Source organism: Lepidochelys olivacea (assembly GCF_965140295.1).
Source record: "Lepidochelys olivacea isolate rLepOli2 genome assembly, chromosome: 1".
NCBI lineage: Eukaryota > Metazoa > Chordata > Testudines > Cheloniidae > Lepidochelys > Lepidochelys olivacea.
Window position 1 is genome coordinate 163,886,372 of NC_140411.1, and position 16,465 is coordinate 163,902,836.

The following is a 16,465-nucleotide window of genomic DNA, read 5'->3' on the forward strand; positions in this document are numbered from 1 at the left end:
ATAATAATAATAATGACTGCTTTGCGGGGGGAAAGTAGTGAAATATAAAACTTACAGGTCAAGGCTCAATCATCCCTAATAAGTAGCCCAGGGCGCCCTACTCCTTACCTTTAACTCTGAAGGATCCAAAGTATTCAATAACTTTGAAAAGAATTGTTCAGCACTGCGACAACGCTGGTCCATCAAGGCTGTATAGCCATCATGAACAAGCTTCTTCAACATTTCTGGCAACACAGTTAAATCCACCTACAAAAATCAATCTTAACTAAATCAAATTTTGTTGACTATGTTATGAAACAAGCTACTAATTATTAAAAATGTAATCCAAGTGGTTAAATAATATCAGAGTTCAATATTTTCTGCATTTTGGTTACAAGAGTTCCACCTTTTTTAATTTAGTTCAGTGGCAACATTCACTTTTACCTGGCTTGTGGGTATTCACAGTTTTCACAGAAGTAAATTTGGTAAACTTTAAAAATATTGTTTCAGACCCATTCCCCTCTCCCTCCCCCCCACAACTTCACTGGCTTCCCATTCATTTAAAAATTGTCATCCCTCTATGTCAATGGTCTACTGTTCCAACCTACCACACAGATCTAGGCTTTGTCTACACTACAAAGTTTTGTTGGAAAAAGTTATGCCACTTTAATTAAAGTGCTTTATTAAAAACCGCTATTGCATGTCCAATTAGCTCCTTGTGTCGGCAGAGTGCATCCACACAGTGCACGGTGGTCGCTATCCCACTGTGCAACTGGCCGCAGGATGCTTTGGGAAGGGTTTGCAATACCTCATGGGGCAGGTACAGCATCACATGCGGCAGGTTTCTCAATCCCATCATTTCAGGGGCATCCTAGTAGATTGTCAGCTGCTTTTTTCAAATGAAGTGTGTGGTGGGAGGGAGAGAGAGGAGAGTGGTGTGGCTGGGGCAGGCGAGACAGCAGGCTGACCACCTATCCTGAGAGAGGGAAGGGGACCCACACCTCACATCAGCTCCCAACTCTGCTTGGCAGTCAGCACAGCAGTCTCCCCTGAAGCAGCCCACTCCGCCAGCCTATGGTTCTATGATTCCCTCCGAGTTCTCCCACAGCCTCCTGAGCTGCCAGGAGCAGCATCCTGAGCAGCTGTGTGAGCTCTCCATGCTGAGGAATGTCAAAGCAGCACAGCAATCATCCATCGTCCCCCCTGCTCCCCACAGCAGCAGCCTGCCTGCCCCTGTGTTCCCAGTGCAGGGCAGAACAGGAGCATTCCACGCTAATAATTTGCTCTTTGTTTCCCAAACAGAGCAGCACACTGAGCTGTCAGATACTTCCCAAAGCTTTGAAAGAGAAGAGGCGCATGCCTACACTGAGCAGAGCGGTCATGGCAGGCATTGTGGGATACTGGTGGAAGTCAGTTATGTCGACAAAACAAACAGCAGTGTCTACACTGACACTTTGTCGCTTTAACTTTTCCGCAAAAAGTTTTATGCTTCTCGTTGAGGCGGTTTTATTTTGTCTGCAAAACAGCAGAGTTTCGCCGCTAAAAGTAGCTTTGTAATGTGTACAGCTCCTGTGTTTTGTCGGCAAAAGGCAGCTTTTGCTGACAAAACTCTGTAGAATAGACAAGGCCTTAGTCACTCTAAATCTCAACTCCTCTGTCCTGTCCCATGATTTCATCACCACGATTTAAGAGTCTGCCCCTCAGCACTTTTACCACCTAAAAGCAGACTTCCTATATTTTTTCACCTTACACTCACCCATTTCTCTAAAACAATAAAGCAATTTGAAAATATTTTTTGTCTCCCTGGTCTATATCTTTTCACTTTTGGTTTTCTTTTATATTTAATGCTGCAATATCTTGGGTATTGTATGAGCTTGTTACTCCTCTAAAGTTGCTGTATAAAAGAGATAAACACAGAAGTCATTAGTTCATAAAGTGGTCTAATATCTTCGGTTCTGATCCTATGCTGTGAACCATATGACGGACTGCTCTGCAGAAGTCCTCCAAGCACAAGTAGTTGCAGGATTGGAGCCTTAGTATTTTGAACAAGTAATTAAGGAAAAACAAAGCTGAATTTAATGTCATAAAGTAGCTACTATGCATAGGTATCAATTACTTGTTAAAGACGACTGCATAAGGATTTTTAGAATGCACGAACAGGGCAGTACATGTATGTATACGCACACACCATAATACCTCATTGTTCCTGTGTCAGGCAGACCTGTTTTATAAGCTTTCATTCCTCATTTTCTTTTAAGATATGAAATAATTTAAATGTAAAAAATTATGAATAAAGCTCATCATTGTCTCTCTAGGCAATGGAAGATAGGGTTGGGGGTGGGAAAGGAATGATAAAAGTGGGGAAATATTGGATGGGGGAGGATGACTTGAGATTCTAAGCTGCCTGATTTCCTGAGAGTGTGTTATACTGAATTATACTGCTGTATTTTAATTATGCTTAGGTATTATTTTGGTGTATTTTTAAGCTTTGGCGAGGGTGCTAGAGGTCCCCTTTTTCCTGTTTACATAAATCCTAATGAATACATTAAAAACATATTATAACAAGCTGAATATTAAAGAAATTCACTATTACACAGACTGTAATGATTTCCTAAGTCATACCTAAAATTACAGTTTTCAGTACGTAAAATTGTTTTATTTTCAGATTATTTGAAGTAGAAATTGAAAAGTTATGATTGTAATGTTTGAAGTAATTTTTTAAATATTAATGTTTCACCCAAATATTAAAAATTTGAATGAAGCAAAAACAAAAGCTAAATCTACCTAGTCCTGTTGATACCACTGAAGTGAGATTTTGAAGTAATGACCTTGTCAAATCCATGTTAACATCTTCTCATTCTGTGCTGAGACTAGCCAGTGTCAAACACTGGGGCCTTAGAGAACATTTTAAATTTCAAAAGTTTTATCTTGATGAATTTTAGATTAACTTTCATCCATCAAAATTCAGATTTCAGAAGTCAAGCTGAAAAACCATAGCTGAATTCCAAAACAAAATGGTTACTACAATTGCCCTATTTGCAAAAAAAATAAGAACATTCATCTACTCTTAGGATAGAATGGAGAAAATGCTGATGGTAAAATTTGTCATAAATCTGAATTTGTATTTATTTTCCTTATCTTTGAGTGACTGGTTGTCAATTTATGTTATTTTTATTATTATTGTGTGGTTTTCTATTGTATTTCTATTGTATTGAATTTTCTGTAAATTGGTGACATAAATGTCTTTCTTAGGATTCATGGCCCAAAGTCAACCATACCAACTTCCTTAAAAGTAGTTTTGTGTCTCTTGAATTTTGATACTTTTGGAGGATCATTGGATAGCCTCTATGACATAGAAAATACGTAATATTTTTAAAGATATTCACCTAAGAGGTACTTTTCCAAAGCTGATGCTTACTTAATTGTAAACTTCAATTAAAATGTCCTAATCTGCACTTGACTAGCAACCCAATAAATTAACACTGCAGCAGAAATTAAGGGCTGATGGTGTTTAATTTGGTTCTGTTGTACCAGAGTATACATAGCCCTGTTCAGAAGTTTATGCTTGTCTGATAGATGTGTAGTTAAATCCTGGGCTGCCTCAACATGTTAATTAAATACCATTGTTGTATTTTTTAATACTTAAGTAATGTTATTGCCAAGATAACATGATTTATTCAAACAAGAGACATGAAAGAAGTATTTTTAAATTAAGATCCTAGTGTTTTCAGTTGTTTCCTTCATTTACCTGTTGGATAGCACTACAGAGTTTATCCTGGATGTTTTTAGAATCAATCTTCAAACTCAGATGATCTCTACAATTAAAGACAGTATTAGCATCACTGCAATTTTTAAATTGGAATTTGTACATATACACTTTATAGACTCCATTCTTCAGAGGGTGAAGAAATTCGTTGGCTTATGAAGCTATATGGGGTATGCCTGCACAGCAACTGGGACGGTGCTTTCCATGGCAGGTAGACAGATATGCACTAGCTCTGCTCAAGCTAACACACAAAAACGACATTATGACTGCAGCATCAAGGACGGGGCATAGGGCTAGCCACCTGAGCCACTCTGCTATTTTTAGTGCACTAGCTCCAGCATAGCTAACATGCATCTCTCTACCTGTGCTGAGAACCATACTCCCAGCTTCTAAAGGCATTTGATTATACCTTCATCTCTGCCCCATGTTCAAGGGCAGCAAGCACCCATCACATGGGAAGAGTCCTAAAGATTGTGTGCTAAGGAAATGGAGATTTCTCAGAAGGAATGTGTCCGTTATATACACTGGAGCAAGTGTGAGGGGACCTTGAAAAATGATATGATCCAAGCTATGCTGGTGTGGCTAAATTTTAATTCACTAATTAGTATAAGATCCACAGTATCCTCGACTGCACAATAAACACATTCATTGTTATGGCTAGGCTCCATAGACTTTTCACAGCAACAGCCACAAAGATATAAAAGTAGTTTGTGATTAAGTAATGGCATCAACACATATTCTTAACAAGAATTTTCTAATTATGCATTTATTTATAAAATTGCGAATGGCCTCTGAACAATATAAAAACTTCAAATAGTGCAGCCTCTCCATGACAGATGTAGTAATTAAAGAAATTTAGTCAGCTGTCTGGATCTGTAAAGTTAATCAAAGTGTAGTTCAGCTCTGAAAAGTGACTTCAAAATGGCCTAGTAGGGTTTCATACTTTGGTGTTCCACTAACACCATATCAAATTTGTTTCAGGCTGTGAGAATGATAGATTATGTAGTCAGCCACTGTGATAAAGAATGTTACAGCTGAAAAGCAAACCAAAAAAATTCTGCTGTGTCTAGACACAGTTCTCTATCAAAAGATCTTTGTCCTGCTTCAAGCAGGGGGGTTGGACTAGATGATCTCCTGAGGTCCCTTCCAACCCTAACCTTCTATGATTCTATGAATACCTATCTTTGATCACACATCTAATTATCTGAGAGGTAAAAACAGCAAACTGACAGCCTTAATACAAACTTAACAAAATTTTATAGCCCGTGTACCATTCTTAGAAGTTTTAATAATTATTTTATGACTTTTATGATAATTATTTTTCAAAGTAAGATCTACTGTAATAGCTACAGGCATATCTTAATGTCAGCAATGCATTTACTATCATCAAGAAACCCCTTTGGCAGGAGTAAACAGCTGTGTGGTACAAGATGGTTATACAAGTAGTGATTTGGATTTGTTTGTATTCTCTCTCTCTCTCATATGCACACTATTTTTAGACATTTGTTTATAGACATTTCTCTGGTAATTCTAACACTTTAGCATCTCAATACCTTTGAACCTATACAAATGTGTTATAATTAGCGATTCTGCTATTACTTTCCTTTTTTGCTAATCTGTTTTTTAAAATAACTTCTATGCCTTGTGAATAGGGTTGCCAGGTAACCCATTTTCGACCGGAACACTCAGTCAAAAAGGGATCCTGGCAGTAGAGCTGTCTGGGCCGTTAAAAGTCCGGTCGGTAGCACAGCATGGCTAAGGCAGGCTCCCTACCTGGCTCTGGGTGGCTCCCGGCCATTGGAAGCTGCAGAGGCGGTGCCTGAGGCCGGGGGCAGTGCACACTGCGCAGAGCCACCTGGCTACGCCTTGGAGCTGAGAGACATGTCGCTGCTTATGGGGAGCTGCCCAAAGTAAGCGCCACCCAGAACCCGCACTCCTCACTCCCTCCTGCACCCCAACCCCCTGCCCCTGCCCTCAGCCTCCTCCTGGAGTCTGCATCCCACATCCCCTCCCACACCCTAACCCCCAGTCCCAGCTGTGAGCTCCCTCCTGCACCCAAACTCCTTCCCGCAGCCCGCACCCCATCCCTTGTCCCAACTCAGAGCCCCCGCCAGCATCCTGAACCCCTCATTTCTGGCCTCACCCTGGAGCCCACACTCCCAGACCAGAGCCATCACCCCCCCGCATCCCAATCCCCTGCCCAGAACCCCCTCCCACAACCTGAACCCCTCATTACCAGCCCCACCCCAGAGCCTGCACACCCAGCCGAAGCCCTTACCCCACACCCCAAACGCCTGCCCCAGCCCAGAGCCGCCTCCCACACCCTGAACTCCTCATCTCTGGCCCCAGCCCGGAGCCCACACCCGCAGCCAGAGCCCTCACCCCAACCCCCTGCTCCAACCCGGTAAAAATGAGTGAGTGAGGGTGGGAGAGAGTGAGCAACAGAGGGAGGAAGGATGGAGTGAGTGGGGGGTGGGGCCTCATGGCAGAGCCTTGGGGAAGGGGCAGGGAACGGGCAGGGCAAAAGTGTTTAGTTTTGTGCGATTAGAAAGTTTGCTACTTCACAAGTAGGGTTGCCAACTCATTTAGAGCATTCACTTACTTACAAATGTTAATGAATTGTTGGGACATGATTTTAGATACTTATTATAAGACTATTACAGAAAAACTGTTGAAGGAGAAAAGTTGAGCAAATTTAGCAGTGATAATATTTATATGGTCCTGTTTTTCTGGGTCCCTTTTGTCACTGAAGATCTAATTTTTAATCATGGCTCTTCCTTCTACAGCTTAGTTTCTTCTTCTTGGACCTTCAAGGAAATCATAAACTTGTGCTTATGACAACTATCTGTTGCTATTGAAACAACTGTGATCAAATTCAATATTACAGACTTCTACACAGAATCAAAAAAAGATGAGAACCACCATTACTGGTCAACCACTTTAAAAAAAAAAAATATGAACAGCTTCTTTATTAGCTAGGAGTGCACAAAATGTTGAAGTCTCCAACATGTCAATGAGAGTTTGTATCCAATATATCTGAATGCTTTCCTCATGTGAAAATTTGTCCTTTCAAGAATATATAAAAATAGGAACAGTGAAAATTTCATTAATGTTCTTCCAAAGATTTTCACCATGTAAAGTTACTAAAATGATAAAATATCTCCTTCTTACCTCGTCTTTTCAGAATCACTGGTTTTGTTCTTTAGTTTTCCTTTATTTTGGTGATTCTCTCCTGTTACATAAAAATATCATTTTGAACCAATTGAAGACAACATTCATTTAAAAGAACACCAACCCGAAAATCACATTTTGTCTGAAAATTTTGTACTCCCAACAGTTACAAATATCTCAGATTAATGTAACTGAAAGAAGTTAATAAAAATATCACTTCTTTCTTTATCCAGTTTGTTTACTTTGGAAATTTACCACCACTTTGTGTACAATTTCTCCCTTGCTAGAAGACCCTTTTAATTAAGAAGAAAAACCCTTACAATTGTTTAAAGAAACTTATTTTTTAAACAATCACATATTATACAGAGGTTATATCAGCAACAAGCTAAAAATTATTTCATTTTGAAAATTCCTGTTGACATTGTCTAATTTTTTGAACGAGTAAAATATCAATATGGGCCTTATTAGAACATATTTCATATTATAATTTCAATTCGCTGTATTTAGCCACAATACTTAAAGAATACCATTCTGAATAGACTCATTCAGTTCAAACGACTGACTTTACATTGAGAGAGAAAAGAAATGGAGAGAATAAACACTCCAGTATATCCAATCTAAATAAGTTATTTTCTCTACCTATGCCAGTCCACACTGTAATGTTCTACGGATGAGGAGAATTCATGACTAAGTTTCTTCCTCTCTATATTACATCATATCAGGCAACTGTAAAAGAGATCTTTTTTTCCTGTAAAATTATAATTATTCCACCACAGATTAAATTCCAATTTTTTAAAAAGTGATTAATGATTTTGGGTGCCAAACTTGAGACACCATAAGTGGGCATGAGTTTCTGCAAGTGTTAAATAGAAGCCTTTTAAAAATTAAGCACCCTTGGGATGTTTCAAATTGGGCTCCCAAAATTAGTAATGACTTAAAAATTTTGGCCTAGATTAGCTTTAGGACTGCAGATCTTTGTCTCAGACCAATATTAAGCTCTGAGGCTATAAAATGTGCAAATGCTTGAAAGATTCATATGATCAATAGCCACAGAAAATTTACTGTTGAACACATCACTGTTGAGCCCGTGTCTTAGAAACCCAGTCATCTGTGAGATACTAGGTCAATTAGAACTCTGAGAAGAATTTATTAAACAAATGTCCATCGAGGATACCTATCACTGTCTCCAGTGCAGGTAAGTGATTGAAGTCAAACTCAAGTAATTAATTCTAGTACTTCACATATCTTAATATCGTGATGATTACTCAATTGGTTGGTTCCTGTGATAATTTAAAACTATAATTTTAAGGATTTCAGAGTGGTAGCCGTGTTAGTCTGTACCAGCAAAAACAACGAGGAATCCTTGTGGAACCTTAGAGACTAACAAATTTCACTCCCATCTTTTCATGTGCTGTAATATATATATACTGCTTTCTGTATTTTTCACTCCATGCAGCTGATGAAGTGGGTTTTAGCCCACAAAAGCTTATGACCAAATAAATTTGTTAGTCTCTAGGGTGCCACAAGGACTCCCTGGTTTTTTTTATAATAATTTTAGAATGTATAATGAACATATTATACATTAGTGGCATTTTTTTATTAATTTATTACAATTCTATAGGTAAAAGCGCAACATAATGAAAATGCAACAAAATGAAGAAAAACATTTAAAAGTATTTTGATTTCTTTTCTGGTCTGCTAGAAATAAGAAGTGAAACCACTGGTTGGAAAAGTATTTTTGCTCAGTTACTTGCCTAAAGATGGAAGGAAATGAAATGTAAGATTGGATGTTTGAATGTGTGTTTATTATGAAGTCAAAATTCAATTTTTAACATTTTTATTTTTGTTTTGAATTTTTAGTAGATTTTAAATGAAAGCTTTATGAGACAGGCAATTAATTTGCTGTTCAACCTTTCACCAGTCCATGATCAGAAGATCTGATTATCTGTGTAAGCAAAATTATGTTTTGGGACTCCTAAATAGACAATTAATAGTTGGCAATGTTCAGTTATAGATCTGGTGAGTGCTTGATTTTGCCAGGGTTCTTCATGACATGCTAAGTTATGAAAATCAGGGTTTTCTCCTTAAAAAAATAAAAAGGATGCTCATCGATCACAACTCGATAAAAGGCTTAGCAAATGCAAGGATATACTTTATTCTGACTCACTGAACTACTCCAGGAGGATTTTTTTAAATCACTGCTTTAAATTAGGCTGAGGCACTGTAAAACTAATTTGAAAATATGTGCTACTGCAACTTTAGATGAAAATGTATAATGAATATATTATACATTAGTGGCATCTTTTATATGAATTTAATACAAATGCTATAGGTAAAAAAACCATGAAAATTAAGACTGATTCCGCAAATACTTAAACAGGTACACCACTGAATTCACACGAATAGTCCCATGGGACTATTTATGTACTTAAACATATGCATAAGTATTTGCAGCATCAGGGACGAATATGTTTACTAAAAACTTCTTAGTGGCATAAAATCTTTATCACTTTAAAACAAAAATTACCCCAGTGTTAACAATGAAAAGTTATTTAGACTTAATAAAATAATTATGAACTTTAGAATAAACAAACCAAAACCTTTTAAAAAATAGGAGCCTAAAGTTAAGATTTCTATGGGAACTCTGCACGGTGCAGGTTCAAATATTTACTGAAGGTGACACTTACAAATAATAATGCACAATAGAGTTTCCTCATACTTGTAGCCTGTGGGAAACTAGGAAATGAGAGCCTGTCTGAAACCAAGGGTTTTAAGTATATCCTCATTTTAGCATTTAAGCGTAGAGATTAAATTCTCTTTTCATTATTACACTGGAGTTTTCTTTTAAGGAACTGATATTGCACTCAAGCAAACATTAAAAAGCATAACCAAAACCCCATTAAAAAACAGTTTTTGTACCTTTGTCCTGCTATTTGCCTAATTAGTGTGTAATAACCCATCTTCTTCTAATGTTTAAAAAGCATATATAGAAAAGAACACCACAACATTAAGTGCAACACAAACTTAAGTCCAGAAAAGGAAAAAAACATTCCAATTGGTATGATTCTATTTTATCTTCTATGCATTTCATATTTAAAATATAAAAGACAACAATTAAAAGGAAAAAGACTTGCTCCGTTGTGTAATATAAGTCTCCCCTTCCACTGATCATCCTGATCAAGCACTGCTTATCTGAGAGCACTAATACTTACTTAGAATCTCAATTTGCTCTTAAAATACAAAACTACAAAAAAGCCTCTGCTGAAGTTTACTTAACATACCCATAGGAGAACATATTGAAAGGTAAATGAAAAGCACTTACCCCTGAAACACTTTAAAGCTTTACCAGAAGTAACACTAACTCTGACCGGAAGTGCCATTAGGAATGAACAAAAATATACTACAGAAAGGCAAACACACTCAAAAAAATACATGTAAACAAAACTGAAAGGAAAAGAAAAGGAAATACAAATTAAAAAGAAATGGAAGCACAAGGGTCCTATATAAAATCTCCCACAAGCCACAGCCCTTCACTGAACAAAGAACCCGGAAAAGAATACTCACTCCCTCCACCCACCTAAAAACTGTAACAATCAGACATGCACAGCATAACTCCTCCTCCCAAATCAAGGCCAACCTAAATATTTCCTCCAAAATCAGTATTAACACAAAGAATATCTTGTACCACAGAGAATTACAAGGAAAACAAAAAACAAACAAAAACCCGAAAAGCTCTAAAGAGCACAGAATGAAAAGCGTGTCACGTTTTCTAAGAAATTCATATTAAGGAACAGCAATTCACAGCCCTATTATCTGCTTAGCCTTAGTGTGTTCTCTCTTCCCCAAAAACTCAATCCTCCACTAGACCCTATTATTTCTTCGTTCTCTAAAACGGGTTAGCCTTTTCTCTCAAAAACACCTGGGTTCATGCCTTGGGCCTCTCTTGCCTCAGCTATTACAAAAGCCTCCTTAACCTTCTTACTCCTCAGATTTTGCCCCTCCAGACTATCCAAATACAGCTGTCAATATGATTTTCCTCCTGACCATGATTTTCCCCCCTCATAGATCTCTTTACTGCCTTATAGGATCTTTCTGCATTAAGTCCTTGCAATACTTCACAATTCTATGACAGCTAACATCTCTTCCCAATAATCCTACTACATTGCATCTCTTCGCTATACCCAAAGTTGTCTAGACGTGTTCCTTTGTACCTTTTCCTGGCTTCAAAAATACCTTCTTTCTTCATCGTACTTTACATATATATATATATATATATGCTTAATTGTCCTGAGAATCATTCATACTACCAGATCACTCTTCAACATTCCGGTTCTATCATGTATTGTTTTGTGTTGTACCCACTTCTGGTTTTAGAGTTCAATCTTGCAAGGTGCTCTTTACTCTGGCCCCAATTCAGCAGAAGTATTTAAGCATGTGTAGTCTCAACAGGACTACTTTTGTGCTTAAGCACTTAAGAAGTTACTCACCTTGTGCAGTAATGATGGTTCTTTGAGTTGTGTGTCCCAATGGATGTTCCACTGTAGGTGACTCCTGAGTAGGGTTGCCAACTTTCTATTCGCAAAAAACCGAACACCCTTGCCCCGCCCCTTCCCCAAGGCCCCGCTGATTACATTCCCCCTCCCTCGGTGGCTCGCTCTCCCCCACCCTCACTCACTTTCACTGGACTGGGGCAGGCGGTTAGGGTGTGGGAGGGGATGAGGGCTCTCAATGGGGGTGAAGGCTCCAGGGTGAGACCAGAAATGAAGGGTTCAGGATGCGGGAGGGGGCTCCGGGCTGGGGCAGGTAGTTGGGGTGCGGGAGGGGGTATGGGCTCTGGGATGGGGCTGGGGATTAGGGGTTTGAAGTGCAGGAGGGGGCTCTGTCTTAGAGGGGGCTCAGGGCATGGGCTTACCTTGGGTGGCTCCCGGTCAGTGGTGCAAAGGCAAAGGTGCAAAAAGGAGTTGTGGGCGGGGGTCGCAAAGTTGCTGTAGGGGGAGTTACGGTACTGCTACCCTTACTTCTGCGTTGCTGCTGATGGTAGCACTGCCTTCAGAGCTGGGCAGCTGGAGAACAGTGGCTGTTAGCTGGGATACCAGCTCTGAAGGCCCTCAGTCAGCAGCCACCACTCTCCGACCACTCAGATCTGAAGGCAAAAGCGCAGAAGTAAGGGTGGCATGGTATTGCTATCCTTATTTCTGTGCTGCTGCTGGCAGGCTGTTGCCTTTAGAGCTGGACACCTGGTCAACAGCCGCCACTCTCTGGCCACCCAGCTCTGAAGGCAACGCAGAAGTAAGGGTGGCAGTACTGCAACCCCCATGCAACTCCCTTTTGGATCAGGACCCTCAATTTGAAAAATTCTGTATAGCAGAGGGTAAAAGTACACAGAAGAACAGATTTCACGGTCCGTGATGCGTTTTTCATTGCCGTGAATTTGGTAGGGCCCTACATATCTGATACGATGACAGAACTGTGGCGCCGAATTGGGAGTCTGTAGCCAAATTCCCCAAGATGTATTCACCAAAGGTATGAGCAGGTAGCTGTTTTGCAGATCTCTGATTAGGAATACCCTTGGAGAATGCAAGAGAATGAGAGAACGTCGGAGAATGGACCAGGAGACTGATCTCATGGAGTTCATATGTATTGACGATGGGGGCATTTCCCGACGCAATTGATAGAAGAGCTTGAAGCAGCCAGAGACCCACTTGGAGAGTTGCTGAGTTGAAACAGCTGCACCTTTTGATCTATCCACAAGGGAGAGGAATAGTCTCAGGGATTTTCTAAAGGTCTTTGCTCTGTCCCTTCTCACATTAACCGTATGGAGGATGGTCTCTGTTATCCATGTGTCATCATCATCATCATGATGTTCCTATTACGCCTTTGGTGTTTAGGGCAGTGACGAAGCTCCTCCACTCCTGTCTGTTCCTGGAAAGTCTTTCAATGGCTCCCCAGCTGTGCCCAAGGTTTTCAACTCAGCTTCCACAGCTCTTCACCATGTTGTTTTTGGGCAGCCTCGTTTCCACTTGCCTTCAGGTGTCTGTCTTATTGCTACTCTGGTGATGGAATCAGTTTCCATCCAAAGCACATGACTGATCCATCTCCAGCGCCTCTTGGCAATGGTGGTGCTCAGATCCTCTTGGCTGCACTGTGTCAATAGATCTTGCTTTGAGACTGTTCTGGACCAAAAGGTAGGGAGGATTTTTCGGAGGCAGGTTGTATGGAATGAAGACAGTTTGGACATGTCATACTTCCTGATTCCCCAGCATTCTGCACTATAAAGTGCAGCTCTGATAAATCTTGAGTTTGCTTTTGGTGTTGTATTTTGATGATTTCCAGACTCTATTTAAGCTCCTGAAGGTGTTCCTGGCTTTACTGATTTTGTTCCGGATTTCCTGGCTTGTTCCACCGTCCTGGCTGATGGTGCTGCCCAAGAATGTTAATATTTCTACATTGGTGAGAACATAATCCTCTATCCATACTGGTGATGGTGAGGCAATATTAAAGGTCATGATATCTATCTTATTGCAGTTGATTTTCAGTCCAATTTGCTGGCTGAATGTGATGAGTCAAATTGTTTTTTCTTGTATATGGTGTTGGGTATGTGACAGGAGAGCGACATCATCTGCAAAGTTCAAGTCTTCAAGGGATGAGAGGAGTGTCCATTTAATGCCTCTGGCATGTCTTCTGTTGTACGCTGCATTACCTAGTCAATGGCAACGTTGAAGAGGATTGCAGATATGACACGCCCGTGACGTACTCCTGTTTTGAGTTCAAAACTGAGCTCACTGTAATCAACACTGCATGTAAAGTTGAAATAGAAGCTTTTGATGACGTTGATTATACGGAAAGGAATTTCATATGCCCGCAGAATGCACCATAGGTGGTCCTCTGAATGCTATCAAAAGCCTTCTCAAAGTCTATGAAATTTATGAAGAGTTGCCATTGTCATTCTAAGCACCGTTCTATTATGTTTCGCAGAGTGAAGATCTGGTCTGTGCATCCACGCCCTTTCAGAAAACCAGCTTGCTCTTTTCTGAGAACACTATCAACTGCCTCTGATATACGGTGGACTATGATCTTACACAATACTTTGCTTGGCACAGATAAAAGTGTGATACCACGCCAGTTATTACAATTACTGAGAGTTCCTTTCTTTGGTATATTCACTATAACCCCATTGGTCCACTCATCTGTCACTTTTTCCCTTTCCCAGTCTGATGTAAATAGAGGGGCCAGGATAGGTCCTGCTAATTTAGGATTCACCTTGAACAATTCTGCATTCAAGTTATTCTTGCCAGAAGCTTTCCCATTTTTTAAGGATTTGATGGCTTGAATGATCTCTTCCTTAGTTGGGGTGGCTCTGTTGACATCAAGATCTTCTTCTGCCTCCTGGATGTTTGCTTCCTCTTTAAGTGGCTCCCTGTTCAGCAATTCTTTGAAATGCTCTGTCCAACGCTTTTCTTGTTCTTTTTCGGTTGTTAGTAGGTGTCCTTGTTTGTTTCTGATGAGAATGTTTGTTGGTGTCTACCATTTACCACTGATAAGCTGCGTCATTTTGTAGATGGTTCCTTGCTCACCACGAGCAACTGCATTCTCTGCTTGTGTTACCAGATTATCAAAATAATGCCGTTTGTCCGCTCTCACAAGGCGTTTGACCTACCGGTGTGCCTTGCTATACTGCTCGTGGTATTTGTCTTTTAGCTTCTGGGATTTTGTGTCTAAAATTTTTTTCTTCATCCGTGTGTTTACGGTAAAATGTTTAGGGTAAAATGTTGGAAGCTGAATAAGTTGGTTCATGCGAAAAGCAGAAGACACTTTAGGGGTGAACTTCAGATGCAACTTGGGTGTGACCTTGTCCAGAAAAAATATCCTGAAAGGAGGTTGAGCCATCTGTTGGGGTGGTGCTGACGTAAGTCTGGTAACCTGAAGTCCTACATCTGCTAGAGGATTTGGGGAGCAGAGTTCTGTTAGCATCAGGCTGGGAAAACTGCTGAATTGTGACTATCATTGGGGACTTGGGTAAACTGATGGTGGCCTTTGGTCAAATCATGTAAAAGAAAAAGTATACAAAGAACGACATGACATAGGTGTATGTTGCCCTGAAACATGGATGCCCCCGCAAGAGTCCCAGTGAGAAGTTAATAATTATCAGTAGTGTCAACCTCAAACAGTGGCCTGTTCTCAGTTGTCCCTCACAGAACTATCATAGGACAAATTAATTACATAATGCCAGCTAGGCATAATTTGAAGACATGTGGCACCTCTGTGCAAGGTAGATATAAAGGCTAGAAAAGAAAGGCATCAGGAGGAGGGCAGGGCCGGATTAACTCTCCTGTGGGCCCGGGGCTATTAGATTTTGTGAGGCCCCTTTACACAAGTCTTTTTCCTGGGAGGTAGTTTGGTGCAGGAGGGGGCTGGGGCAGGGGATTGGGGTGTAGAAGAGGGTGTGGAGTTTAGTAGGCAGTTTGGGTGCAGAAGTGGGCTCCAGGCTGGGGCAGGGGTGCAGGAGAGGGTGCGAGGTGTAGGCTGCAGCTGGGAGGCGCTTACCACAGGCGGCTCCTGGCCAGCGGTGCAGCAGGGCTCAGGCTGCCTGCCTGCCTGCCATAGCCCCATGCTGCTCCCAGAAGTGGCTGGCTGCTAGCAAGTCTTTGTGGCCCCTGTAGGGAGATGGGCAGTGGGTCTCCGTGCGCTGCCCCCATAGCTCCCATTGGCCGGTTCTGGACGATTTCAAACACCCACTTGTCAGAGGTTATCTGTTCCCAGATGCTGTAAAATGGGGAGAGGCCATCTCTGAAAGGAGGAGAGGGATTTCCCAGTGTGTGGTAGTAGAGAGAGTGTTCTACGGCCACCTCAAACAACTCGTCAAAACTACCATTTTGATATTGATGGCTGTGACAAAGTCGTTTGTGGTCCTGACTGCTTCCGCTTAGGGAACCTCAGTTTCTTCCTTTGAGGTTCATAGGGCCTCTGTGATTGATACTGAGGCATATATTGCAATGAACAAGGCTTAAATTGTGGCTGAGGGCTATGCTTCCTCTTCTAGGCTGGAGTGTAAATTCCCAGTGAGCGGAGGGTCACCGAAGAACCCTTCTGTGTGTGAAGGGATGCATCCGTCTTCTCAGTGAACAGCTTCATTCCCTCACAGGAGAGGTCCTCCACTGTCTCCTGGAACTCTTTGGGGAAACCTGATGACTATAGCCATGAACTCCTTCTCATAACCACTGCAGTGGAAATCAGGCACGCTGCCGTACCTGCTGCATCTAGAGCGGATTGGAGGAATGTCTTCGCTACCAGTTGGCCCTCTCTGATTATGGCCGAGAATTGGTCTTTATAAGAATCTGGCAGCTGTTCAATAAAATAATTTAACTTCCTGTAATTCTGGTAGAACTTGGCCAATAAAAAGCCTGGTAGTTAGCCACCCATAACTGCAGAGAGGCAGATGAGTATGCTTTCCTGCCGAACAAGTATTTTCTGTCCCGCTCAGAAGGAGTGGACCTAGATTGGTACTGGAGGCCCCTAGAACTAACTGCGTCCACTATAATAGAGTTCAGA

At 40.9% G+C, this 16,465-nt stretch overlaps 1 protein-coding gene across 7 annotated transcripts in view; it reads right to left on the reverse strand.

The window, feature by feature from the left end:
• Positions 1-16,465, reverse strand: part of TTC3 (tetratricopeptide repeat domain 3) — a 133,075-nt gene that overhangs the window by 70,800 nt on the left and 45,810 nt on the right. For all 7 annotated transcript variants that reach the window (XM_084617209.1, XM_084617208.1, XM_084617207.1 and 4 more), the window contains 3 exons: positions 6,917-6,977; positions 3,728-3,794; positions 109-246 (listed from right to left, as the gene is read on the reverse strand). In XM_084617209.1, the coding sequence (XP_084473335.1) occupies positions 109-246; positions 3,728-3,794; positions 6,917-6,977 (266 nt within the window). The remainder of the gene's footprint in view (positions 1-108; positions 247-3,727; positions 3,795-6,916; positions 6,978-16,465) is intronic.